This window comes from Arvicola amphibius, chromosome 2 (assembly GCF_903992535.2).
Source record: "Arvicola amphibius chromosome 2, mArvAmp1.2, whole genome shotgun sequence".
Taxonomy (NCBI): domain Eukaryota; kingdom Metazoa; phylum Chordata; class Mammalia; order Rodentia; family Cricetidae; genus Arvicola; species Arvicola amphibius.
The window spans coordinates 1,417,600-1,444,991 of NC_052048.2; the positions used below are offsets into that span (position 1 = coordinate 1,417,600).

The 27,392-nt window shown below is 39.9% G+C and overlaps 1 protein-coding gene across 2 annotated transcripts in view; it reads left to right on the top strand.

The window, feature by feature from the left end:
- Positions 1 to 22,952, top strand: part of Caprin2 (caprin family member 2) — a 50,651-nt gene extending 27,699 nt beyond the window's left edge. The window contains exons 10-19 of one of the 2 annotated variants that reach the window (XM_038318558.1): positions 1,140 to 1,262; positions 2,463 to 2,532; positions 3,712 to 3,776; positions 6,627 to 6,731; positions 8,583 to 8,696; positions 14,910 to 15,078; positions 17,028 to 17,213; positions 19,102 to 19,202; positions 20,274 to 20,337; positions 22,082 to 22,952. In XM_038318558.1, the coding sequence (XP_038174486.1) occupies positions 1,140 to 1,262; positions 2,463 to 2,532; positions 3,712 to 3,776; positions 6,627 to 6,731; positions 8,583 to 8,696; positions 14,910 to 15,078; positions 17,028 to 17,213; positions 19,102 to 19,202; positions 20,274 to 20,337; positions 22,082 to 22,647 (1,563 nt within the window). In that variant the 3' untranslated portion in view covers positions 22,648 to 22,952. The remainder of the gene's footprint in view (positions 1 to 1,139; positions 1,263 to 2,462; positions 2,533 to 3,711; positions 3,777 to 6,626; positions 6,732 to 8,582; positions 8,697 to 14,909; positions 15,079 to 17,027; positions 17,214 to 19,101; positions 19,203 to 20,273; positions 20,338 to 22,081) is intronic. The other variant, XM_038318559.1, reaches the window with a different exon arrangement.
- The last annotated feature ends 4,440 nt before the right edge of the window (positions 22,953 to 27,392 follow it).

A 27,392-nucleotide genomic window follows, 5' to 3' on the forward strand; every position in this document is an offset into this window, starting at 1 on the left:
CTCTTCAACTGAACTTTGGGAGCTCAGTCCAGTGCTCCAGTGTGGGTCTCTGCCTCCATCAGTTGCTGGATGAAGGCTCTCTTAAGTCCTCTCAGTATTGGAACAAGCTCTTGAATTTGTTTTTATGGTACAGGCAACATTATGTTGAAGTTCAGGCTCTTTCAGTAACTAAGAGGACATTCACTTCTCTATGAATAGCTGATCTCGGCTATAAAAAATATGGCTAAAGGCTGGAAAGATGGTTCAGTGGTTAAGAGCACTCACTGGCTATTCTTTCTGAGGAGACAGTGGTTTGGTTCCCAGAACCCTTATGGCAGCTATAACACCTGAATTTTCAGGTCTGGCTATCCCATGCCTTTTAGCCTCTGTAGGTACCAAGCACACACATATATGGTACTCTCTCTCTCTCTCTCTCTCTCTCTCTCTCTCTCTCTCTCTCTCTCTCTCTCTCTCTCTCTCTCTCTCTCTCTCACACACACACACACACACACACACACACACACACACACACACAGAGAGAGAGAGAGAGAGAGAGAGAGAGAGAGAGAGAGAGAGAGAGACTAAACACCCATACACATAAAGATTAAAAAAAAGAACTGTAAATGTTAATTAGGGTAAATTCAAGATGTTTATTAAGTTATCATGAGAGCTTCTAATAGCCACCTCCAAGAGTATACTTTTAAATTAAATATAATAAAGTATTTCCTCAATCCTATTGTATGTATCTTGCATATGGATATATGTATATTGATATATATGTAGTTATAAATATTTTAGTAACTGAAATCATATGTATCTTAAAAATTGGATGCATATTTAATGCAATAATAATAATTTTTGCCTTGATGAGAAGTATTGGTATGTGTCATAGTCAGTGGCTTATCACAGAGAACAAATGGTAATACTTTTAAAGGAAGGGCCTTTATTCTGGGTCCTTTTAGAAAGAGAATGCTTCATTTTTTAGAAAGATTTTCATTAAATTGTTTTGAAAGGGGAAAAATTAATTGGGGAAAATTTATTTATGTAAAAATTTTTACTGTGATAAGTCTAATAAATAGTATTTCCATCTGATTTCTGAAGATGTAATAGTAATGTGAGCTTTCTGATTGAGACTCATACATGGTGGGTTTTTCTTATAGGTGCCTAAGACCATACCCCAGCCTGTAGACTCTTCTTCTCCCTTTCCAAAGGATCCACTGTTGAGGAAAGAAAAGCTGCAAGACCTCATGACCCAGATTCAAGGGACTTGTCACTTTATGCAAGTATGAGCTGTTTTGTTTTATTTTGATTTTAGGATTTTTTTTATTCTTTGACAATTTCTTACATGTATAGTGTGTCCTGATCATATCCAATTCATATTCCCCTTTCCCATTGTCTCTTGCAGCCCCCAGTACTTCCCAGTCTGCCTTCATATTCTCATCCTCTTTTTAAAAATAAACCACAGCAGCTAGGCGGTGGCGGCTCACACCTTTAATCCCAGCACTTGGGAGGCAGAGGCAGGTGGATCTCTGTGAGTTCGAGGCCAACCTGGTCTACAGAGCAAGTTCCAGGAGAAGCTCCAAAACTACAGAGAAACCCTGTCTCAAAAAGCCACAACAACCTAAAAAGCAAACCCAAAAATCCACATCATTTAGTTAGTGCTGCCTGCATACATGTGAGTGTAGAACCATTTACCCATTTACCAGAGAAAAAGCAATCTGGCAGCCACAAGAAAAGCCATGTGCTCCCTCCACCCCAGCACCTCCAGCAGCTGTCAATTGCTGATAGCTCTTCAGCTAAGGGTAAAGCCTCATAAATGCCTAATGTCATCCATGCTAGGATATTGACTGGCTTGGATTTCTGTAGGTCATCATAGCTTCTGTGAGTTCATGAGTGCAAGAGCTTTGTCATATCCCAAAGAGAGCGTTTCATGCTCTGGGTCTTCCATTCCTTGAGCTTTGGAGGAGTTGATATGTGTGTTCCATTTAGAGCTGAGCATTCAACGTTCACTCTAACCCCTTGACCAGTTATGAGTCTCTTCATTGACTGCTGCCCACTGCAAAAGACTTCTGACCAGGGTTCAGAGTATTACTAATTTGTGGGTATAAAGTAAGTATTTAGAAGGCAATTTGAGCCAGATGGTAGTGGTGCACGCCTTTAATCCCAGCACTCAGGAGGCAGAGGCAGGTGGATCTCTGTGAGATTGAGTCCATTCTGGCCTACAGAGAGAATTTCAGGACAGCCAGGGCTACTGAGAAGCCTTGTCTCAAAAAACTCTAAACAAACAAACAAAAACCAAAAAACCACAAGGTAGGAATTAGCGAGATGCCTGCACCTTTAGTAAAAGTTGTAGTCAGTACAGTGAACTGTTGAATCGTTTTAAATAAATCGCCTGTTTTCCTCACTGCTTACAATACAGTGAACTGTTTAATTGTTTTAAATAAATCTCCTGTTTTCCTCACTGTTTTGAATCCTATCTTCAGGAGTCTGTCCTAGATCTTGACAAACCCTCAAGTGCAGTTCCGTCACCACAGCCACCTTCAGCTTCTCCAGGTAACCCAGTAAAATAATAATAGTGTTTTCTGAGAAGACTTAAACAGCTTTATAGCTAACAGTTATTTCTTTTATGATCATTCATTCCAGATAGCTTTGAGTGTTTGTTAATTTATTCTAGTTGTATGCATCAGTCAGTAGAGTTGCATAGGGATAAATTGTCATTAGGCCATAAGTATACTTCAGTAACATGTTTACACTTGTTAGAGAAAAGTTCTCAGATGGGCAAATAGAGATCCTTAATAGCTGCTTTCACAGTTTTCTGTGGTCGTTCTGGCGTGATTTCTGACTATAACCTACTTGACCTTTGAACTGTGAATCTAATGTGGAGGCTTTTGGGTACTGATATTTAGAACAATGAATACCATGGTAACTAATGATGGAGCCTAAATAAAAAAACTGGTGTGATGCCTCAAAGCTTAGGCCTCTGGCTTTGTGCTAATTTCTCTCAGGTAAGGAATGACATGATCAACCATTGTCCAACTGTGGTAAGCATTGGACACCTGCTAAAGACTGATGCTCTAATGCTGGGTGAAACAGAATAGTTAGCAGAAGTGACTGATATTAATAAGAGAAACCAAACTGAAAACTACGTAATTGTAAAAAGTGTGTTAATACGTATAACTACAGGGAAAACATTTAAACAAACAGATGATCAACTAAGACTTACCCTGAAGATTATATGTGTCAGTGGCTTAGTCTTTGTCTTCCAGATTATTTTCCCCAGTGATTTTTTTGAAAGTTATAGTTCTTTCCTTTTGGAATCTTTGAAATGCTGCTTTTACCCTTATAACCTTAAAACATCAAGGGGACTGGAAAGATGGCCCAGTGGTTAAGAGCATGTATTATTCTTGCAGGAAACCCGAGTTAATTCCCAGCACCTACATCAGGCAGTGTATAACTGCTTGTAACTCTAGCTCCCGGGGTATATGCCCATATACAGACATACACACATGTGCACATAAACAGATAATAATAAAAATATTAAAAACAAGAACAAAAAAAGAAAAACCACATCACCATATACTGTAGATGGAATTAGTTTTCCTAACTATACAGTCTACTTTCTTCAAAGTTGTAGTAGGAACCTGTTCTTCCCACTGATACTTTGTGAAGAGTAAACTTTGTTCTGTCCAGTTGATGCATTGACATTTCTCTACCCTTGTTTGTTTATTTTAGTCTCTACAGTATCTGCAGAGCAAAACTTGTCCAATCAAAGTGATTTTATTCAAGAGCCATTACAGGTAACTTCTGGATTAAGTTGTCTTACACTCTTTTTTGCTTCAAGGGAAGACTTTTTACTTTGGCAAAGAATAATTGAAAAAAATTTTTTCTAGGTTTTACCTTAGACCTACTAGAAGAGAATTTCGTGTGTGTGTGTGTGTGTGTGTGTGTGTGTGTGTGAGAATGTCTCTCAATGAAGCCCAGGCTGGCCTTGAACTCACTTCATAGCCTAGATTGGTTTAGAACTTGTGATCCTCCTGCCTCAGGAGTGCTGGGATGTTGCCCTGTGTTAGCATGCTAGTAGCATGTGCTTTTAATAACCTCTCTAGGTGCGTTTGCATACCTACATTTAGAACCACTGGTCTCAAACACCATGTTTACTAGAATGAAAAACTACTTCTGGCTAGTCTACTTAATGTGATAATTTAGAAGCAAGAGTGATTGCAGCTTATAAATGAATATTAATATTAAAGATTTTGTTGTTGTTAAGTAAAACTTTTTTGTTTGCCCAGTGTGGTGCTGGACATTGAGTAAACCTAGCTTCTGTGGTTGTCCACTTGGCAAGTGCCACTGAGTTACATTTGCAACCCCAGTAAGTGAAACTTCTAAGTAAAATTTGTTGTTTGTATTTTGAGTCAGGATTTTGCTTTGTACTCCAGGGTGGTCCTGAACTTGTGATCTTCCCGTCTCTTTATTCTTCTAGTCCTAGGATAATAGGTAGGTTCCACGACACTGACTTTCAAAGTCTTTTTAGCTTAACTAATAAGTGGGCAGAGACTGAACTTCTCTGAATGATGGGCTGCAGCTGTAATATGAACGAACCCTTTCCTCCCCAAGTTGTTTTTGGTCAGAGTCCGAGACAGTGTGGAGTGGGGACTTCACTCTAAGACTTGTCCTTTCCAGTCCTTTAAGTTCCTGTGTGATATATTAATTACACGGTAATGATTATGATAAAGTGCATTAGGATTCTGATTAGGTCAAAATGCTTTTCTCTAGATAACATGTTAAAAATTATACCTTGCCTTTGGCCTTAAAACTACAAGACCAACTGTAACATAGTTCCTGGGAATGATATCATCATACAGATGTCAGAATTAGTTAGCTCTAGATGGGTATTGAAGCACATCTGTGAGGAAGATACATACTGCATTTTGATAGAGTAACATTTCATATTTCTGGAATTATTTGTAATCATGAAATCTTCAAACTCCTAATAAAAATGGGCATTTATCTTCATATGAATGAAGAGAAAATAAAAAAAATGAGTGGACAAAGGAAGATTGACTTAGTGTCTGTGGTTTTCCTTGTACACAAGTACAGCTCAGCAGCCAGACCTGTTATCATGGGTTGGCTTATTATTTTAATTCAAAGTACTGAAAAAAGCATAGTTCCAAGACCAGCCTGGTCTACAAGAGCTAGTTCCAGGACAGGCTCCAAAACCACAGAGAAACCCTGTCTCGAAAAACCAAAAAAAAAAAAAAAGAAAAAAAGAAAAAAGCATAGTTCTAAAAGTTTCATAAATCTAATATTTTGGTTAGATCTAAATCAATGTGTTTAGTATATAAAATGTAGAGTATTAAAAAAGTTCCCTCAAACTCTTTCTTTTGGGGGTGGTGGTGAAATGGACAGGGTCTGGCTATGTAGCCATGGTTGGCCTGGTAGACCAGGCTGGCCTATCAAATTCTTTCTGGTGTGAAAATGTGTGTGTGTGTGTGTGTGTGTGTGTGTGTGTGTGTGTGTGTGTGTGCGCGCAGACGAGTGTGCCTATTCCTGTTTTTTTGTTTTATTGAGACAAAGTCTTATGCAACTGTAGCTCAGGCTGGCCCGGAGTTCACTAAGTGTAGTTGAGGAGGATGACCTTGAACTCTCCTTGATCCTCCTGACTCTACCACCATAGTGCTGGGAGCAGGTAATAGAAATATCACCACTCTGATGTTTGATAACCACTCATTGATTTCTGGTTCACCTGTATTACTGGAGTTTCTGAGAACCATGAAAAAGTATTGGGATGCAGGGTTGGACGCACATTTTGCTATCATTACTGCTGTGTTTTTTCCCTTAGGCTTCTCTTACATTCTAATACCTTTTGTACCATAGGTTTTCTACCAAACTGCTCTTGGTGATTTTTGCTTTTGTGCTTGTTTCTAGTTTTTATTTTATACCTGCTTCTAACTCTTAATTTTCTCTTAGAAATTTGCTCCTATTTTGATTTTTGTAACACTTGTCCATCCTTTTTATACTTCTTCCTACCTCTGTAAGGCATGAAAAGTCTTCAGACCAGAAACTTGACTAGCTCTGTGCCTAGCTTGCCAGTATGCATTGTGAAGTGTCAGTCACATTATAGATCTGGCTCCAGATTTTTAGGGCCAAGAATCTTAGTCAACAAGGCTGGGGTTATATCCTGGAAAGGCAGTGTATGAATCTAATTGTTCTGCTATTGAACTTTATTCTAATCTTGGACAGATTACTTCACCTTTCTTTGCTCCTGCTTCTTTTTTTCCCTTTGGCTATTTTCAAGACAGGGTTTCTCTGTATAGCCCTGGCTGTCATGGAACTTGCTCTATAGACCAGGCTGGCCTCTAACTCAGAGATCCAGGGATCAGTCTGTTGTATCCTGAGTGCTGGGATTGAGGTGTGTACCACCACTGCCCAACTATTCTTTGCTTTTTCTTGATGTCACTAAAATAAGGATAATTGTGCTTACCACACAGGTTTGTTAGGAATAAGTGTATTAATATATGTAATACACTTAGCATACTGCCTGCACCACTGAGTGCTAGTAAAAGCAACAAATCAAGGAGTCCAGCACCCAGGAGATAAGAAGTGGCCACAGCATGTGTTGACAGTGTTTTCTGTCTTTCTGTGTCTAGGTGGCTTCTTCTCCAGTTACTTGTAGCTCAAATGCTTGCTTGGCTACTACTGATCAGGCTTCTTCGGGAACTGAAACAGAATTTATGACCTCAGAGACCCCTGAGGTAATGAGACCCATGGTCTTAATTTCTTTGTGTCTTAAAAGAATGGTAGAATGAGTTTATGAATTACTGGCATGATAGTGGAATTAAAATGTTTGTATTTATTAATGCATTACTTTCTGTAGATGTTGCGGTCCGAGGACATATACAGGTCACTATTTTGACTTTGCCATGTATGTAGGTTTAATAGTACTTACCTTACCCGATGTAATAAATATATTTTTTAGAATTATTATTTTTAAGTTTTAAAAATTTCTTTATTTTGTACATGTATATATTTGTACTACGTGGTGCTTGGTGCCCAAGGAGGTCAGAAAAGGACATTAAATCCCTGTAATTGAAGTTAAGGATGGTTGTGAACTACCATGTGCTAGGGATTGAACCCAGGTCCTTTGCAAAAGCACCAATGTCTCTTAATTGATAAGCCATCACTCCAGTCTCCGTATTACTATTTTGAGATGATCTCCGGTAGCTCAGGTTGACCCTGAATTCTTGATCCTTTTGCTTCCACTTTTCAAGTGTTGAGATTACAGTAGAGTATGGCCCGGCTTAGCCAATTTAGTAATTTATTTTAATAAGTAGTATACAGGACTGGAGAGATGGTTGGTTCAGTGATTAAGAACATGCATTGATTTTGGTGAGGACCTGAGTCTTGAGTCTGTCCTCAGAGCAGTAGCTCACCACTCCCTGTGACTCCAGCCTCAGGGAGTCTGAGGCATTTGACTTTCACTTGTACTACATGCACAAATACAGATATTCGCATAAACACATACTTAAAAATAAAGTAAATCTTTATAGTAACAAAGTATTAGGTTTCCTTGTGGCATTTTTAATATAAAAAAGAGAAAATCTTTAGGTAGGATTAGGATAAAATATTCATGTAACTGAAGATGTTTTTTTCTAGTGTTATTAGCCCTGAGTTAGAATGAGTTACAGTCTCTCTGGCTCATCTTATCAAAGTGTTTTGGCAAGCCAGAGGTGGTGACCCATGCCTTTAATCCTAGCACTTGGAAGACAGGTGGGTTCATGAGTTTGAGGCCAGACTGGTGTATGAAGTTAGTTCCAGGACATCCAGGGTTATAGGGAGAAACTCTAAGAACAAACAAACAAAAAAGGAGCATTTTGATAGTATGAGGTTTGTGTGTGTAGTTCTAAATTTCAGCTTTTGCTGTTTGAACAAATCCTTGAACTACACAGACATGGACGGGATGAATTTTGGGGCAATTCAGTAACTGTTAGGTTAGATTTTTGAGTGAACAAATAAATGAGAATTCATGACAGACTGTAAGACAGTATAGATGATGATTAGTTATTATAGTGCTCATTTGGTCTAAACTAAGATAATGGGCTTCTTTATGTCAAGGAAAAAGTGATTTTTACCACATGACCGTAGTGATCTGCTTTATAATCTTCTTGGGATTGGGTTTGTGTCATACTAATTTGGCTTTATAGGTAAGGATTGCTTGAATTATATCAAAGTTGTTTTATTTTTTTAGGCAGAGAATTGAGAAATCCACTATTTTTTTTAAATAGAAAATTAACACTAAGGAACTAACCCAAAGCTTTTCTTAAATTCAGTCTTTGCATATATTTGGAGTAATGTTAGATTATAAGTTGGAAAATAGCAGTTCAGGGCTTGCAGAGAGCTTGGTGCTGGTAGGCAGTTGAGATATCACTTTGTCAGCACCCTATCAAAAGCAAGTGCTAGTGTGCATCCTCAGCAGTCAGTGCTGCTCTCTGCATTCCTGTGTTCCCGTGTCGTCCTAAAGGACTTGCTGACCTGTGCCAGCTTGGGGCTTAGTGTGAATTCACTGTCATGTGGGAAGTATGGCTGACACAGTGTTTCCCCCACAGACGACAGTTCCCCTCAGCAAGCCAGCACCTCCCTTGTCGAAAGGCTTCCAGTTCCCTCCTGCAAGGGGAAGCTCAGCAGCCGTTAGCACAGTGCCCTTTCAAGCCATGCAGACAGTGAGTATGAAGGGAAAAGATGCTGTTGAAGAGCCGTAGTCTTTGGTACTGGATGGAAAGTTTGCCTTCATGTTGCTCCTATTTGTGCTGTGCCAATATTTGTCCACTGTAAATAATGTTTGTGACAGGGTATTAAATCTATAACCTCTAGAATTTTCAAGAAGTATTGTAGTGAAGAGGCGAGCAGGCCTGCTTTTCGTCCCGCCCAGCTCCTGCATGGCTAGCTTTACACCCAAAATAACAACACACATATTGCATTCTTTTAAACATCGCTTGGCCCATTAGCTCTAGCCTCTTACTGGCTAACTCTCACTTCTTGATTAACCCATTTCTATTAATGTGTGTAGCACCACGAGGTGGTGGCTTACCGAGAAGATTCTAACCTGCATCCATCTTGGAGAGGAGGGCTATTGCGTCTGCCTCACTGCCTTCTTCCTCCCAGCATTCTGTTCTGTCTTCCCTGCCTACCTAATTTTCTGTCCTATCAAAGGGCCAAGGCAGTTTCTTTATTAACCAATGAAAGTAACACATAGACAGATGACCCTCCTCCATCATTTCCTCTTTTTCTGTTTAAACGAAAAAGAAGGCTTTAACTTTAACATAGCAAAATTACATATAACAAAACAGTTATCAAGCAAGAATTACAGTTACAATATTTATATCTATTTTTTATCATAACTAAGGAAAACTATAACTACCTTATTCTTCAACTCCATCAAAGACTCCAGAAGGATATAATATTACCTAAGTAAACAAGTCATATGCAACTTTCAAACTCTAGAAATGAGAGACAACTCGCTGCCTGGACAGTCACCCAAAGTCCCTCTGTACCGTTGGGGCGTCCATCTTCAGCCTACAGGCCCATAGTATCCAGAAGATATTTCCATGAAGCAGGAAATTCCAAAGACAGTTCAGTCACTTTCTGCTTTGTCCTGCAGAACGTCTCGCAGACTCTTTCATGAAGCAGAAACCCTGAAAGACCATCTCACTTTTAGGCAAGTTCAGCAGTCCTCTCTCTCTGGGTTCTTTGTGTCCAGTTTATGCAACAGTCCAGGCAAGAGCAGTTTCTTGCCCAAATGGCTATCAAACTCCATAAGGAGCCTCTTCGATGCCCATCTTCCTCGTGAAGTAGCTTGGTGCTGCCAGGAGCAGACGTGTTTCATTGTCATGAAAAGCTCTAAGTTATTACAACATTAAATGCCATATTCTGTAGTCTTTGAAAGATACGAAGAATGTCTATCTAACTGAAATATATCTCTATATATCTAGAAAATCTAACTAACATGACTACAAGCTTGACTATTATTGACGAATCCATTAACAACTTATATTTCCTAATTAAACATTACATTTTTAAATAACTACACAATCACAATACCTTAATCAAGTGCAGAAATACATATACATATAACAAAATTGACCTTAAATCTCTATCAATAAAGCAAAATCTATACCAATGCAAATTATTCATATCTATATCAAAGTATTTTTTATTGAAAATATATTTTTTTCATATAGTATATTCTGATTATGGTTTCCCTTCCCCCTCCTCTTCCTAGTTCCTCCACACCCTTTCTGTTTCTCTTTAGAAAACAAACAGGCATCTAAGAAATAATAATAAAGTAAAATAAAATACAATAAAAAACCAAATCAGAATATGACAAAACACTAAACAAGAAAAAGAGCAAAAGAAAAAACACAAGAAATACATGTAGACACAGAGACACACAGGTTCACACACACAGGAGTCCCATAGAATTCCCCCCAAACTGGAAACCGTAATATATATGCAAAGGACCTGTAAGGTAGAAAAAAAGTTCTGACTTAACATGAGACAGAAAACCTTCAAAGAGGTTGAGTTTGCTTTCTGTTGGCCATCTTCTGCTGGGCATGGGGCCTAATAATCACCCTTAGAGTGATTTGTTCAAGGAATATTTTTTTATCAGAGCATTGTTTCCTTTCTGAAAATCAATAGACAAAGCTTAGGACCCATATAAAAATGTGTGTTTGATCCCCAGTACTCCCTCCCCACAAAAGGAATATGTGGGTGATAAACACATTGTTTTGCTAACAGCTCATTATTAATCATTGTTGATTCTGCATTACTGAGGGTTCTAGCTTCAGTTACTTGGAGTAAGAGGATGCACATATGATTTAGTTCTGTCATTGTTGAAGCATTCGTTTAATTTTATTTTAGTCTCATTCTAGTTCATTAGGGTTTAGGTTTGTTCAGAATTGTGTGTGTGTGTTCTCAATGTGTATTCCTCTACAAATTATAGTCTAAAACTTAAAAAAAGATAATATTACAGGGCCTGCAAAGGTAGATTAATGCTTAAGAGTATTTTTCAGGGGGAGAAAACCATTCAGTGAAGCAGTAAGTGCCTTTCCTGTTGGTGCTTCGTGATTCATACCAGGACCTTGGGGAGAGTGGTAGTGGGCCAGCAGTGTGGAGCAGGGCTGCTGAGCTCAGTAGCACGAATTCATAGATGTTCCTATTCTGGCTGCACAGTTTGAGGGTCCTTTTCTCCTTTTTTTCCTTTCCCTGGCAGCCTCATAATATTACCGCTCAAATTAATTTTTTCTTATGCCTAATTAAAAGCAGACAGTGGTTCATCACATGATGAAATAAAGTCCCTCACCTGAACTATTGAAGTCCTGTCTAACTGGTCAGACTAGTCCACTGGACTTGCTTGTCTTCTGTTCTGTCAAAGTGTTTCTTTGTTGATAGCTTTCTGTCTGCCCTTCCTCTTTGCAGCTTGCCTAGTTCAAGCAGGTTCTCACTCATTCATTTTATTTAGCAGGAGATTAAGCACTATTTACTTTTAAAGATTTATGTTTTATTATTTTTAATTACGTGTATGTGTCTGTGTGTGGATATGTACATATGAACACAGGTGCCTTCAGATGCCAGAGGCATTAAATCACCCTGTAACTGTAGTCCTCTGCAAAAGCAGTATCAACTCTTAAAAGCTGAGTCTTTTCTCAAACTCTTTTAAAATCTTGTACCAGGTTTTTGATTTTTTGGCTTGTTTGCTTTGTTTTGGAGACAAGGTCTCACAATGTAACCCCAGCTATACTGGAACTCACTAGGATGACCTTGACCTCACATAGGTTCAGCTAGGCACTGTTTTTTTGTTTGTTTTGAGACAGGGTTTTGTTTTTATTTTGGAGACAAGGCCTGACTAGGTAACTGGCTAGTCTGGACCACTCTCTGTAGACCAGACTGTCCAAGAATTCAAGGAGATCTGAACGTGTCCTGACTGGTGGGATTAAAGGTGTGCTCCCCCATGCTGGACTCAGGAATTATTTTTCTTCACCAGAGGTATAGACATGAAAAACAAAACAAACCACCAAAGTCTTTCTGGCCACTGGTCTTTTACTATGGAATGGAGAGGGTTTGAGAGGTAAGAGACAGTTATTCCTGTCGGTTTTGTGTGCTATACACAGAAACTCCAGAGTAGGGAAGGCAGAGGGAAACAGAAGTGTTAGCTCATGACTTGTGGCTAGGTGTCTGGAAAACTGCTTGGTAAAAATTCGATAACTGATTTCTATTTTCTTTATGGAGATTGAACCTAGGATCTTGCATATATACTAGGCAGGAGTTCAGCCTTTGAAGTTTTTAAGATTTTTTTAAAATTTAAACATTTATGCAATCTGTTTTGATTATATCTATTCACCATTACTTCATATCCATTTACTGCTACCCCCTCCCCCAGTCTTTAACTCCTTTCTAATGCCATGTCCTTTTTTGCTAATATCAGTAATAATCCTGAGTCCACTTACTGTTACCTATATGTGCATGGGTGTGGGACCATTCACTGGGATGTGAGTAATGTACTAGTGGTCACATTCCTAATGGAGGGTGACTGTTCCTTCCTCCACAGCCATCAACTGTCAGTAGTTCCTCTGTCGAGGGTGGAGTCTGGGGTCCTCTCCATCCATGAATTTTGACTGGCTTGATTTTGTGTAAGATTTTGTGGAGGAGACCACACCTCCTGTGAGTTGATGTGTGCAACAACCATGTCATGTTCAAAAGTCATCATTCCACAGCTCCTGTTCTCTCACCCACCAGCTCTTACGTTCTGTCTGCACCATCTCCCACCGTGTTCTCTGTGCCTTGATGAGGAGAGGTTGATAAAGGTGATTTATCCACATCTGAGTGCTCACAGTTACTTAAACTCAGCTAGTGTCTGCATTAAGAAAGAAATGCCGGGTGGTGGTGGCGCACGCCTTTAATCTCAGCACTTGGGAGGCAGAGGCAGGTGGATCTCTGTGAGTTTGAGGCCAGTGAGTTCTAGGACAGCCAGTCTAAAAACCAACCAAACACACAAACAAAAAAAGAAAGAAAGAAAAGAAATGAAGAAGCTTCTCTGACCAAAGTTCAGAGCAACATAAATCTCTGGGTATAAACAGAAATATTTAGGAAGTTTCTTGACAGTAAAAAAAAAAAAAACAACAGTAGCTTTTGGCCAGGTTTACAGTACCAGGCGTGGAATCCCTCCTGTGGTACAGGCCTCATAGCCAGTCAGAAAGCAGCTGGTTGGTTACCCTGGCAACTATTATGTGGTACAGGCCTCATAGCCAGTCAGAAAGCAGCATGTTACCCTAATAACTATTCTGCCAATCTAGCACCAGTTGGCTCATTTTTCCAGATTAGTATTTTCACATGCAGGGTCATCACAGGGTGAGACTTGATGTCTTTTCTCCTCTCGTAGCTCCAGTAGCACCTTCTTGCACTATGTAAACCAGCCAGAAGAGAGAGAGTTGCCTAGTCAGGTTGATTTCTCTCTGTCCTACATCCAAAATGAGTGCTGTGTTCAGCAGTAGGGTCCTACATCTAATCAGCACCCACTAGCAATGGCAATACCCTGTTTGTTTGGAGCCTACTGACCAGAAACAGCAAGGTATCCCTTGGTTGGGCACTGCAATATTTACTTACTGTTTATTTAATTAAGACAAGGTTTCATTTTGTATCCCTGGCTGACCTGCAACTTAGGCCAAGGCTGACTTTGAATTCAGAGATGCACATGCTTCTGCCTCCCAAGTTCTGAGGTCAAAGGCATGCAACTACCATGCCCAGCCTGGCTAGTTTTATTGCACTCTTGTCTTCTCTGTGGGGCATTGTCTTGATTGCTAATTGATGAAGGTGGGCCTCCCCCCCGCTGTGTGTCTGTGTGTGTGTGTGTCTGTGTGTGTGTTCCTTAGGCAGGTGGTCTTAAGCTGAATAAGAAAGCTAAGTTTCTAGAATGAGCCATCAAACAGCATTCCTCTATGGTTTCTGCCATACTTTCTTGTCTGTGATTGAGTTCCTCGGTGACAGGTAATGCTTCATGGAATAGCAAGCAGGCTTGCTTTCAAGTAACTTGGAAGTGTAAGCCATATAAATCCTTTATAAATAAAACACTGATCAGAGTGTTTTATCACAGCAACAGAAAGCAAACTAGAACACTCACTAGATCGTAATTCCCAATATTTCCCCCTTCCTGAACATTGATTCTACTTCTGCCTCTAGTTACTTATTCTAGGTAGAAGTGAAAGCATCTAATTCTTTTCAAAACCAATCTGATTTATCAGCACGTGCAGAGCAGGTGCACACTACAGCATGTGTGTGGAGCTCAGAGGGTAGCTGTGTGGAGCTGGTTCTCTCCCTGCTTGTTTCCCTTAACATAATGTTTTTGTTATGTGTTACACATCTTATTTTCCTTCTGTTTTGTGGCTGAGTAATATTTAAAGTATGTGTCTCATTTCACCCAGGTTCTTTTACATTTTACTCTTAGGAATAATGTTGGTAAGGTCATAGTCTATCTGTTCAAGTCTTAACTTTCACTTCTTTTGGGTGGACACCTACACATGAAACTGGGGGTTTATGTTTACCTTTACGAGGAGCCATTACCCTTTTTCCACAGTGCCTGTACCATTTTACCTTTCCATCAGCAGCGAGGTTCCAGTGTCTTCTCCTTGCCTAGTCTTGTTTTTCATCTTGTGACAATGGTGGCCCAGTGGCTATGAAGTGGTATCTCTTGGTTTACATTTTCCTGATGACTAATGATGATTTGACTTCATGTGCTTATTAATTGTTTTATTGCTTTGGGGGAAATGTCTGTTCAAATCTGTTGCTCATCTAGTGCCTTAGAATCTGGTGGAGTTGTACAGATGTTTTTGAGGCATTTCCTCTGAACCATACCCAGTGTATTTGTGTGCTCTTTCTTTAAGGTGTTTAATGTTAATGCACCTCTCCCTCCACGGGAAGAACAAGAAGTAAAAGAATGCCCTTATTCACCTGGCTACAATCAAAACTTTACTTCAGCAAGTACGCAGACAATATCCCAATGCCAGCTTCCAGCCATACACATAGAACAGACAGCCCAACCTCCAGATACTGGTAAGACCTCTGCATATATTCTGTATAAGTATCACATGCTAACTCATCCCTTTATGAAGTACCCTCTGTGGCCCTGGAATTTTCAAAAAACAAAAAACACTTTTTGTGAGTGTTTTGCTTGCATGTCCTGATACCTTCAGAAGTCAGAAAAAGGCATCAGATTCCCTGGAACTGGAGTTGTGGATAATTGTGAGCCATCACATAGTGCTGGGATCGGGACCGGGTCCTCTTCGAGAGAAACTAGTGCTCTTAACTGTTCAGCTATCTCTCCAGTATCTTGAACTATTATTCTAAAGACCTACTTTTATTTATGTGTGTATGTATACCACATGGGTATCTCCGTGAACTGACATTCCGGGCAGCTGTGAGCTGCCTGGTGTGTGTCCCGGGGCTGCTCTGACAGAGCAGCCAGTGCTCCTAACTGCTGAACCTTCTCACCTGCCCCGATCTGAACTTCAATGTCTGCTTTAGATTTGTTGGCTCTTATTTTGAAGTATGGCTGTTTTGGTTACCTGGTGATTGAGATAGATGGGGGCACTCTAGCTGTTCTGGTGAAGATTTTGAAGCATTGTGTTACATTGTGTTACCCTGTAAGCACAGATGATGGCTTGTACAAAAAAATAAAATCTGATTATATAGAATGTTATTGTACTGTTAGCTCAGAGAATGGGGGACAGTTTTGATCTTTTAAAGCTGTTTCGAATGATGAAATGATAAACTTTTTAAAAATTTTTTTAAATTTCATTTTTTTTAACCTTCCTTCTTAATACTGGTAGGTTTGTGGTGTTGGTATTACAACCCTTACTATGCTGAACAAATACTGAGACTCTGGGTGCTTCCTTCCTCAGTGGCAAAGCGAATTAAGCAGAGGTCCTAGATCTTGATGTGGAGGCACTTGATGCTGTGATTGCCGAAATATAGGGCAGTTTACATAACAGATGCTTGGGCTATAGGCCGTCTCCATTTTGAATTCTAGTAAGATTAGGATCCGTGGCTTGGGGATGTAGCTCAGCTATAAAGTGCTTGTCTACCGTGCAAGGGGTTCACACTGGCTAAACAAGGCATAATGGAAGATGTCCATGATCTTAGCACTTGGGAACTGGAGAATCTAGATCGCAAGTTCATGGTTATCCCTGGTTATATAAGAAGCTTAAGACCAGCCTGGGCTACGCAAGACCCTGTCCTCCCCCCCCCAAAAAAAAGATTAGGATTAATTTTCTTTTACTATTTGTAGTAAAGTGTATATAAAGTAAAAAAAAAAATAATTTGAACCTTTTGTTTTGTTTTTGAGATCTCACACTATGTAGCTCTAGTGGATTAGGAACTTGTAGTATAGACCAGTATAGTCTCAAACCCAGAGAGTGAGTCACTTGCCTCTGTTTCCAAGTGCTGATTTAAAGGCATATGTCACCACACACACACACACACACACACACACACACACACACACACACACACACACACACACACACCATACCTGCACCCCATACCCGGTGTCATTCTTACACACAGAATTCTTTGATCTCACATCTGGTTGTCGAGTAGTCACCGCCCCGTCACTGGCTGTAACTGTACCTGTTTATCACTAACTCCTTTTCATTTCCCACTGGCCCCTGGAGTCAACCGTTTGACTACTCTGGCTTCCTCATCTGAGCTGCCATCAAATACTTGTTCATGTAACCTAGTTCATGTAACATATCCCCTTCAAGGCTCATTCGTACTGTGACATATGCCAGATCTCCTTTCTCTATAAACAGAGTAATGTTCTGATTATCATATATATATATATATATATTTATGTATCATAAATATGTTTTTAAAGGAAGAAAATACAGGTTGGAGGTTTATATATATATTACATATATGTTAATATATATTTTGTTATATATTGATAAAATGGGAACTTTATTACCACTTAACTCTTGGACTTTAAGTTGTTTTCTCTTAAGCTGCAGGTTACCATCCTGATGGAACTGTTCAAGTAAGCAATGGCAGCCTCGCCTTTTACCCAGTACCCACGAGTGTGTTTCCCAGTCCTGCTCAGCCGTTCATCAGCACTCGGGGGTCTGGGAGAGGATGCACACGTGGAGGGAGGTTACTAATGAACCCCTGCTGGTCTTCTTGTGGCTACAAAGGTGTGTTTTGAATCTAGTGTTATTTGAATCTGTATATTTTCCTGACTCAATTTTGACTTTTCTCTGTTCTCTTTGTCATTTCCATTTATGATTAGTAGGTAATAGAGTACTTAAAAATTTTTTACTTATTTTTTATTTATGAGTATTTTTCCTCAATGTAAGTGCAGTGCCTGCAGATGCTAGAAGAGGGTGTCAGATCTCCTGGAACTGGAGTCACAGACAGTTGTGAGCTGCCCAGTTGGTGCTGGGGTCTGAACCCTGGTTCTCGCAGGAGCAGCCCGTGCTCTTAAAGCATTGAGTTATCTCTCCATCCCTCCAGTATTTTTAATATTCCTGTTCTCTGCAACAGACCTAACTTGCTGTCTGCAAAGCAGATTAATCCTGTGGCTTACTGAAGGGAGGTTGATAAGTTTGGTTTTCAGGGGGGATTTTGATTTTCATATTTGAATGGTATCTCTTAATAATTGATTTAACTCTTAAAATGTTGCATAATTAACTCCTAAAATGTTTCTTAAAAGGCACATTTTCAAGTTATTTCCAAAGTATATTGCAGATAAAAACAAGAGAATTTGAATCTACATAGTGGAGTCTTGAGATTTAGATTTAGTTATGGTTTCAAATATTGTGATGACAGCTTGATCTTGTGAAAGGACTTGGTGCTGAAGTTCCAGCACCAATTACAGGAGCCCCGTCCTCCCCAACCCAGCTCACGTTAGGTCAGCAGTGTGAGAGGTCAGCGATTACAGGAGCCCCGTCCTCCCCAATTACAGGAGCCCCTTCCTCACCAGTTACAGGAGCCCCTTCCTCACCCAGCCCAGCTCATGTTTCAGAGTGTGAGAGGTCAGCAGAAGATGCTGAGCCCCTTCCTCACCCAGCCCAGCTCATGTTTCAGCAGTGTCAGAGGTCAGCAGAAGTGCATGCTCTTAACCCCAGCACTTGGAAGGCAAGGCAGGGGATTTCTGAGTTTGGGGCAGCCTTGCCTCTAGAGGAAGTTCTATGACAGCCAGGGCTATACAGAGGAACTGTGTCTCAAAAAACAAAATAAATAAATTGCTAGCAGAATTATGGTATTTTAATGTAGAAACATTTTACTTAAATAAGGTGCACATCTCTTTCACTCTGGCCCATGGTGCCAACAAGGTGGGCAAATATTGTGGTCTCCTTACACCAGTCTCTGACAGGACCTGAAGTGGTATGATGAACAATACAAGAAAGCCCACTTGGAGGCTGATCCTTTTGGAGGTGCTTCTCATGCAAAGGGAATTGTACTGGAAAAAGTAGAGGTCAAAACCAAATAGCAAAATTCTGCTATCAGGAAGTGTGTCAGGGTATGGCTCATCGAAAATGGTGAGATTGTCTCAGCATTGGTGCTCAGTGATGGTCGCTTGAACTCCACTGAGGAAAATGATGTTCTGGTTGCTGGGTTTGGTCAAAAGGGTCATGCGAGCTGGGTAATGGAGGCACATACTTAGTGTCACTCGGGAGGCAGAGGCAGGCAGATCTCTATGAGCTTGAGGCTGACCTGGTCTACAAAAAAATTCCAGGACAGCCAGGGCTACACAGAGAAACTCTGTCTTGGAAAACAAAACAAAAAGGTCATGCTTTAGGTGTTATTCTTGGAGTCTGCTTTAAGGTTATTAAAGTAGCCAGTGTTTCTTCATTGACCCTGTACAAAGGCAAGAAGGAAATACCAACCAAGTCCATAAATTTTGACAGTGGGAACACAGTAATAAAGTTTCATATTCTTTAAAAACAGAGAAGACATATATCTAATGATGACATTGTAAGATCTGTCCAACTGTCCCCGTCCAGCTTAACTCTTAGAGTCAAAGAGTTTAGTGAGCTCCATTTCCCATCATTTTATGCATGTTGTTTGTTTACTCATTAGGTTTTGATAGTTGCAGAGGACCCCCTTCAGCTTCTAATGGGAATTATAGCCACCTGCAGCTGCACGCTACAGAATATCCGGACACACCTTACACTCAAGGGGTAAGTTATCGCTACTGAATTGTGGGACAGTTGTGGATGTTAGACTGGCCAACATTTTTCCTATAATAAGGGAGGATGAAGTTTATTAGAAGGTATAAAGGACCGTACATGTTCACATAAGCTCATTTACTCTTCCATTTTATAGAAGGGCCCAGAGATTGAATTCTTTGTTGGTTGGTCATACAGCAAGTAAATAGGAAAAATTACATTACAAAAATTTTTTTTTTAACTTCAGAACTTGTGTTTCTTAGTGTCACTAAACTACCTTCAACTTAATCTACTTGTAATGTATAGCAGAGTTCATCTTTACAAATTAAACTGTTTTGTTTATTCTGATTTGATCACTCAGCTAGTTTTTGTCCTTATATCTGAAAAAAACTGATTGGGGTTTAGACATTACATTTTAGGAAACCTTATAAACTTTCTGTCATGGTTATATATGGGTTACACCATTATTTTTCTTTTAAAACTTTATTTTATTTATTTGTTTGCATGTGTGTAGGGGTGTATATGTGAATGCATGTGTGCACGTGTGTGTATTTTGGCTGGAGGATATTTTATATGAATTGATTACCTCTTTCTATCAGGTGGGTTCTAGATATTTAACTCTGGTCAGTCAGGCTTGGTAATGTGTTCCTATCTACTAAGACTTCTTGCTGACCCTAACTTTTTTTTAGTTTATGACTCTTATTTTTTTTTTTTATTATGTATATAACATTCTACTTCCATGTATACCCACACACCAGAAGAGGGCACCAGATCTCATTACAGATGGTTGTAAGCCATCATGTGGTTGCTGGGAATTGAACTCATGACCTCTGGAAGAGCAGTCAGTGCTCTTAACCACTGAGCCATCTCTCCAGCCCCCCTGACCCTAACTTTTACGTTGATTTACAACCTGGATCGTATTAACTAAGTTATGTGACTATGCCCTTTTATATCAAGGCGAATGACAGAGGCCATCTCTGCTTCTGAATTCCCATCATTACTCTGCGCTGTATATGGTGTTCCCTAAATCCTAATTAATCTGGACTTTTGGTGCCAAGTTAAGTATTTATGTATTCATTTTAGGATAATTTCCAGCAGTGCTATATCAGATCAGGGACATCTAATGGTCTTCAGGCAAATTCAAGAGGTAAGGGTAATTACCTGCATAGATTATGGAAGCATGCTTGTACTTCACTGTATCCTGTCAGCTTCCATAAAGCACATTGCTTTCAGCATTTATCTGTTGAAGTTTCAGTTTGTTTAACTGTAATTCTAAAGTATTGAATGAGGAAGTAGACTACCAAGAAGGATATGGAAACTGTCAATTTAATTGTGTATGTTTATTTAACCCTTGACACAATTCCCCATGTTAACTTTAGGTTGAGTCTGATGGTTCTAAATGATGACATTTTTTTTTAGATTTATTCATTTTATTTTGTGTATGTTTTACCTTCATGTTTACCTCTAAACCATATGTGTGCTTGGTGGTATCAGGAAGGAATCTGATCCCATGGAACTGGAGTTACAGAGGTTCTAAAACAACCATGTAGGTGCTGAGAGCCAAACCTAGGTCCGCTGTGAGAGCAACAAGTGTTCCTAACCCCTGAGCCACTCTCCAGCTCCCAGAATGATGGCTTTTAAAGTAATTGGTATGATTTATACCGTTCATACATGGTATAAATGATAGAGGACAGTGATAGATTTTAATAAGCAGCAATTAAAACACAGGGTATTGTGCTTAATCACTCTTGTTAAAATGAGATAAGACCATTAAATGATTCAGTGTAATTGAAAAAGAGTTATTACAGAGACATTTTTCACAGGGTTTCTTTTTTTAAAATTTATTTGTTATGCATACAGTGTTCTGCCGGCATGTATGCCTGCAGGCCAGAAGAAGCTATTATAGCTCATTACAGCTGGTTGTAAGCTACCATGTGGTTGCTGGGAATTGAACTCAGGACCTCTGGGAGAACAGTCAATGCTCTTAACTGCTGAGCCATCTCTCCAGCCCCCAAGACATTTTTCAAAGCAAAGAAGTCTTCCTATTTTGAGAAAATGGCCAGAGTCTGTAATACTCTTCCTCATATTGAGAAGTGTTTTTCACACAGTACCGAAAACATTATTATTTCAGGTCTGGGTAGGTGGACGTGTGAGATGAAGTGCTTACCATGGAAGCATGAAGACCTGAGTCAAGATTCCCAGCATTCATGTAAAAAGCTGGGTTCTGTGACATTTGCTGGTATCCCTAGTGGTAGTGGGCAGATCTTAGAGGCTTGCCAGGCCATTCTGTCTAGCTCTTGGTGAGCTCTAGGGTCAGTGAAAGACTCTGCCTCAAAAAAAAAAAAAAAAAAAAGGGGGGGGGGAGAGAGAGGCTGAGGAAACTGTGAGATATCAACCTTTGGACTTCTTATGCACATACATGGGCACTTACACCTACATGTTCACACACACAAATTTTAAAACATTGTAACATTAACTTGGAAATGAGAATGAAGCCTTTACCTTGGGGCTTAGTCCTCCTGTCAGAACATCGCTGAATTGCTTTGCAGTTGGTAGACCTAAAAGCTGATGTCTTTTAACTAATCTTGAATTTTCTTGAGCCCTTTTGTATTATTAGTACTTTGTGTGGAAGACTGGTAACTGGAAAATTAGCTGAGTGACAATTACTGATATTAATGAGTTTTGGTAAATTACTCAATATGGGGAGAAAGACACATTTTTTTTGACCTTTTAAAAGATAAAAGGCAATCGACACAAGATATCGTAGGACCTTCTGGCTACATTTTATTGCTTTTGTTTTGAAATTTTGTGTTTTCATGAGCTGATTAATGTTAAATGTCCTGTCAAAGCTAATGCCTCACTGAACACTCACTGTTATTAATGAACAACAGGGTGGAGCGACTCCTCTCAGGTGAGCAGCCCAGAAAGAGACCGTGAGACTTTTAACAGTGGAGACTCTGGGCAAGGAGACTCCCGGAGCATGACCCCTGTGGATGTGCCAGTGACCAGCCCGGCAGCTGCCATCCTTCCTATACACGTCTATCCCCTGCCTCCGCAAATGCGAGTTGCCTTCTCAGCTGCCAGAACATCCAATTTGGCTCCTGGAACTTTAGACCAGCCTATTGTGTTTGACCTTCTCCTGAACAACTTGGGAGAGACATTTGATCTTCAGCTTGGTAGATTTAATTGCCCAGTGAATGGCACATATGTGTTCATTTTCCATATGCTAAAACTGGCTGTGAATGTACCACTGTATGTCAACCTCATGAAGAATGAGGAGGTCTTGGTGTCAGCCTATGCCAATGATGGTGCTCCAGACCATGAGACAGCTAGCAACCATGCCATTCTCCAGCTCCTGCAGGGAGACCAGATATGGTTGCGCTTACACAGGGGAGCAATTTATGGGAGTAGCTGGAAATACTCTACATTTTCAGGCTACCTTCTTTATCAAGATTGAAATTCAGTGCAGAGTAAAAGAATGAAGTCCTCACTGGTGGACATAAGGAAATGTAGTCCTTGTCCTGGTGATTAGCTGGTTGGGGAAAATATTTTGTTCCTAGAGGAAGAAGGAGGTCCTTACTTTTTTGTTTTTCTCATTATGTGAAAACTTTGAAGCAGAATTATAATTAGCACTAACCTGGCACTTTACAAATTGTGATGTAGCCTTGCTAGTCACACAGTGAATGTGTATCGTTTGCACTTAGCCCTCAGCTGTGTCTGCGTACTGACTGACTGCCTCGACTTCAGACCAGTTACAATGCCTTGTTGTGCCTCAATAAAAAACTTAGACTGCACCTCCAGCTGTTTCTGTTTGCATAAACGTTTGATTTGAGAGGTAAGAATTAATCACTGACAACTCTGGAATGATGGTTGACCGAAGGGTTCGTGGGTTATTTTAAAAGAAGACCTTTCGTGTACTAGGTGTACATGTGTACTCTGCTTTTAGTAAGATGCTGGGTTTAATTTGCATAGACAAAGTGCTGAGTAATCAAAAAGTTTAAGCTTTGTGTTTATATCCTACTTCTCCTACTCCTAATTAACCTTGGGTTAGCTATTTTACCTCTAGGATTGAGCTCTCTTTTCTTCCCTTCTTCTCCATAAAAAACAGGATCAGTGTAATGGGGGAGTTGTGAAATTCTACTAAGGACATATCTAAACATGTAACCAACATAGAGCCTGGTGTGTGTGTGTGTGTGTTGTGTGTGTGTATATACATACACACACATATGTGAATATATACATAACACACACACATATATTGCTATAGTTTTCTCCCCCCATTCTGAAAACTAGGGTTTTGTGGATATGTGTTCACAGTCTGAAACAGTTCAGCAGTTACTGTACCTTTGACAGTCATTTGAGACAGCATTGTCTCATATTTCATAGCTGAAACTGAAATCTCTTAGTTGTTACTAAATATTTTATTTCTCAGTTACTATAAGGAGTTGTTTCCGGAACTACTTTGTTATAATACTCAGGAATATATGAAGATTAAAGAATGTCATGGATGCAACTCACCTTCCAAGGCAGAAAGTTATTTTGATTCTTATTGTTTTGTTTTGTTTTTCGAGACAGGGTTTCTCTGTGTAACAGCTCAGGCTGCCCTGGAACTAGCTCTTGTAGACCAGGCTGGCCTTGAACTACAGAGATCCGCCTGCCTTTGCCCCCGAGTGCTGGGATTATGGGTGTGTGCCACCACTGCCTGCCTATTTTGATTCTTGATTTTCATGTCCAGAACACAAAGTACATAGAGAAACACTGATATCAGTAAACACAAGAAGGCAGAACAGAGCTCAGGAGCAGCTAATTATCAGGTCGGGGCTTTCTCAAGCCTTTGTATCTCTAGCTTTGCCTTCATTTTCACCATACAATAAATGCATTTACAGTATTGTTGGCAACTCTATCTTCTGAGGTTAAGTCCTGTAACAATAGATTTGCTCACTAGGTTGTCCCATAGCTGTCTGGAATTTCCTATATAGATCAGGCTGGCCTGGAACTTACAGAGATCTGCCTGTCATTGCCTACCAAGCACTTGAATTACAGGAGTGCACCACCATGCCTGACAACTCTCTGCCTTAAAAAAAAAATACTTTGTGTCTGTGCCGGAGCTCCAGCAGGTCAGAAGAGAGCATTGGCTCCCCTGAAATTGGATTACAAGTGTTTGTGAGCCAGCATGTTAGTGCTGGGAACTATAGAACAGTAAGTGCTTTTAACTAGCAAGAATCTCTCTAGCCCACCATTTTCCACCTTTTTTGAGACAGTTTCTCACTAAACCTGGACCTCACTGATTAGGTTAGGCTGTGCTTCCCCCTTGGCACTGGTGATTTGAACTGAGGTTCTCATGATTGAGCAGCAGGCCCTTTACCCATTGAGCCATCTCTCCAGCCCAGATGCCTTCTTTAGCCAGAAAGTCTGACACATTCTTTTGGCAAAGGCTGCTCAGGGCTTCTGGTAACTCATGCTATTGTAAGTGATATTATTACTGTAATTTATTAATATAGTACTAAATTTCTTAAATTTACAAACTGTACGTAAATTCTCTCACTAGGCACCATGATCCAGAGCCCTGCCGAGACAGACTCTCTTAGAATCGAGGTGCACAAGCATAGCTAAATACCATTCACTGACAGATTACTTAACATGGTCTTAAGTGTGCTCTATTAAACTGATGAGATTTACTTGTTGGTTTTTAATCAGACAAGATCAAGTGCATCCTGGATGTTGTGGCAATAGACTATTGTTTTTTGAGACAGGGTCTCATGTATGCTAGGCTGGCCTCAAAGTAGCTTTGTACCTGAGGCTGGCCTTGAACTCAAGATCCTCCTGTTTCTATCACTTTAGTGCTGGGATTATAGACTTGCACCACCATGCCTGGCTCTAGGTAATCTTTAGGTCTGGGCTATTAGCTTTCATTTTCTCTCTACCGTATGAACTACTAACTGATTAGTAGATGAGCTGCTGTCTACAGATTGGGTGTACAATAGTTATTCTGTGTGATACTCTGTTTGAACAGCTAAGGCATTAAAATCTTTAAAAGGCCATAGTGGCAGTGTCTAGGTAAAAATTACTTTGATATTTCAAGCAGTAACTATGCCAGATAATTCTCACTCTGAGCCATATCCCCTGGTAGGGTTGTCCATGTGACTTCCCCTGGGTATAGAGCTATCTTATTTTATGACTTTAGCCCTTCATTCATTTCTCTTCCCCTGTCAACTCTTGTAGGAATGTGGGTTTTCCAGTTGCTCAATGAAAGTCTCTAGTTGAAACTGTAGTACTCAGCTGGTATGAAAAGCAGCCTCAGCCGAAGAATGGATAAGGAAAATGTGGTACATTTACACAATGGAGTACTACACAGCAGAAAAAAAAAGAACTACAGCTTGAAATTTGCTGGAAAATGGATGGAGCTAGGAAACATTATTTTGAGTGAGGTAACCCAGACACAGAAAGACAATTATCACATGTACTCACTCATAGGTGGTTTTTAAACATAAAGTAAAGAAAACCAGCCTACAAACTACAATCCCAGAGAACTTAGACAACAATGAGGACACTAAGAGAGACTTACATAGATCTAATCTACATGGGAAGTAGAAAGTAGAAAAAGACAAGAACTCCTGAGTAAATTGGGATCATGGGGACCTTGGGGGAGGGTTGAAGGGGGAAGGGGAGAGTCAGGGAGGGGTGCAGAAAAAAATGTAGAGCTCAATAAAAATCAATTAAAAAAAAAAAAGAAAAGCAGCCTCCGTAACCCAGTCCATAGCTAATTTTTATGCCTACTTAATCACACGATCCTGTTGATTCTACCCTTGAGATGCTGCATCGTGGCTGTCCTGTTTCTGACCTCCATCACTCTTGCATTCATTTTCTTCACCCAGGATTTACTAGTTGCTTATGCAACATAGAATGTGAGCCTATTGCCAAAGACAGAATAAGGTGGCTTTTCGGTTAAACAGACATTTGTAACAGTCAATACTTATTGAGCATGCCTGTGTTTATCTCATTAAGTCCTTAAACAGCTCTTGGAAGAGGATGGAGAAAACAGGCTCAGAGGTGAAATCATAATAAAAGACAAGATATCCAGGCCAACATAAGCGAGGGCATCTGTAAACAGATAACCTCTTCTGCAAAGTAATATAAAAAATTGGGATGCATAATGAGCCATAATGAACCATAAAATATAACCGTAAGTTATAGCTGAGGGCAAGCCATTTAAAATGTAAAGACATTTGAGAGCAAAGTTTAGCTTCCTGTTTTATACTGACTTTCTGTTGTTTTGGCTACCTTTAATAACATTATCTTTAATGAGTACTCTAAGTAGCTTTCTATTGCTGTAACAAAAATTCTGACCAAAAACAATTTGGGGAGGAAAGGGTTTATTTTCTCTTACAACTTTAGGTTGAAGTTTATCATGAAGTAAGAGTGCAGGAAGTCAAGGCCTGGAATTGGGAACTAAGTAGAGACTCACTCAGCTTCCTTTTTTTTTTTTCTTTTTTCTTGGTAGAACTCAGGAACACCTGCCAAAGGATGGCACTATTCACTGTGGGCTGGGCCCTTTGGGCTTATCACATCAATCTTTAATCAAGAAAATACCTCACAGACTTGCCTACAGGTCAATCTGACAGATTCGTTTGAAGTTCCCTCTTTTCAGGTTACCTGAGGTTGTATAAACTTGATGAAAAACAATCACATGGAGTCTGTCCAAAAAATAGGGAAAATTGGCTTTTAAATGATACATTCTAAACTTTAGAGACAAATGTAGGGTCACATGTAGTTGTTAGAAATAAGATGAATTCCATGAAATCTTACCCAGTTTCCTTCAACAACAACGTCTTGTAAAACGATAGTCCGGCATCACAGCCAGGATGCCAGCACTGACAGGATAGCATTTTCACCACAGAATCCTTGCGTTACCTCTCGAGCTTCACCCACTTCATCCTTATATCCTCTCTCATGTTAGTTCTTAGAAACTTCAGATATTTTAATATCTCTGTGATAAAATACTCGGACAAAAACTACATGGTGGAGAAAGGAGAAACTGTGAGCTTGCAGTTCCAGGCTACAGTCCATACGGCAAGGAGAGGCAAGGAAGTTGGCAATAGGAACTTGAAATATCTAGCCACGTCACATCCATTATCAAGAAGCAGAGAGGAAAAATCCATAATCTTGGGCATAGCCTGCTTTCTTTGCTCAAACAGTTCAGGA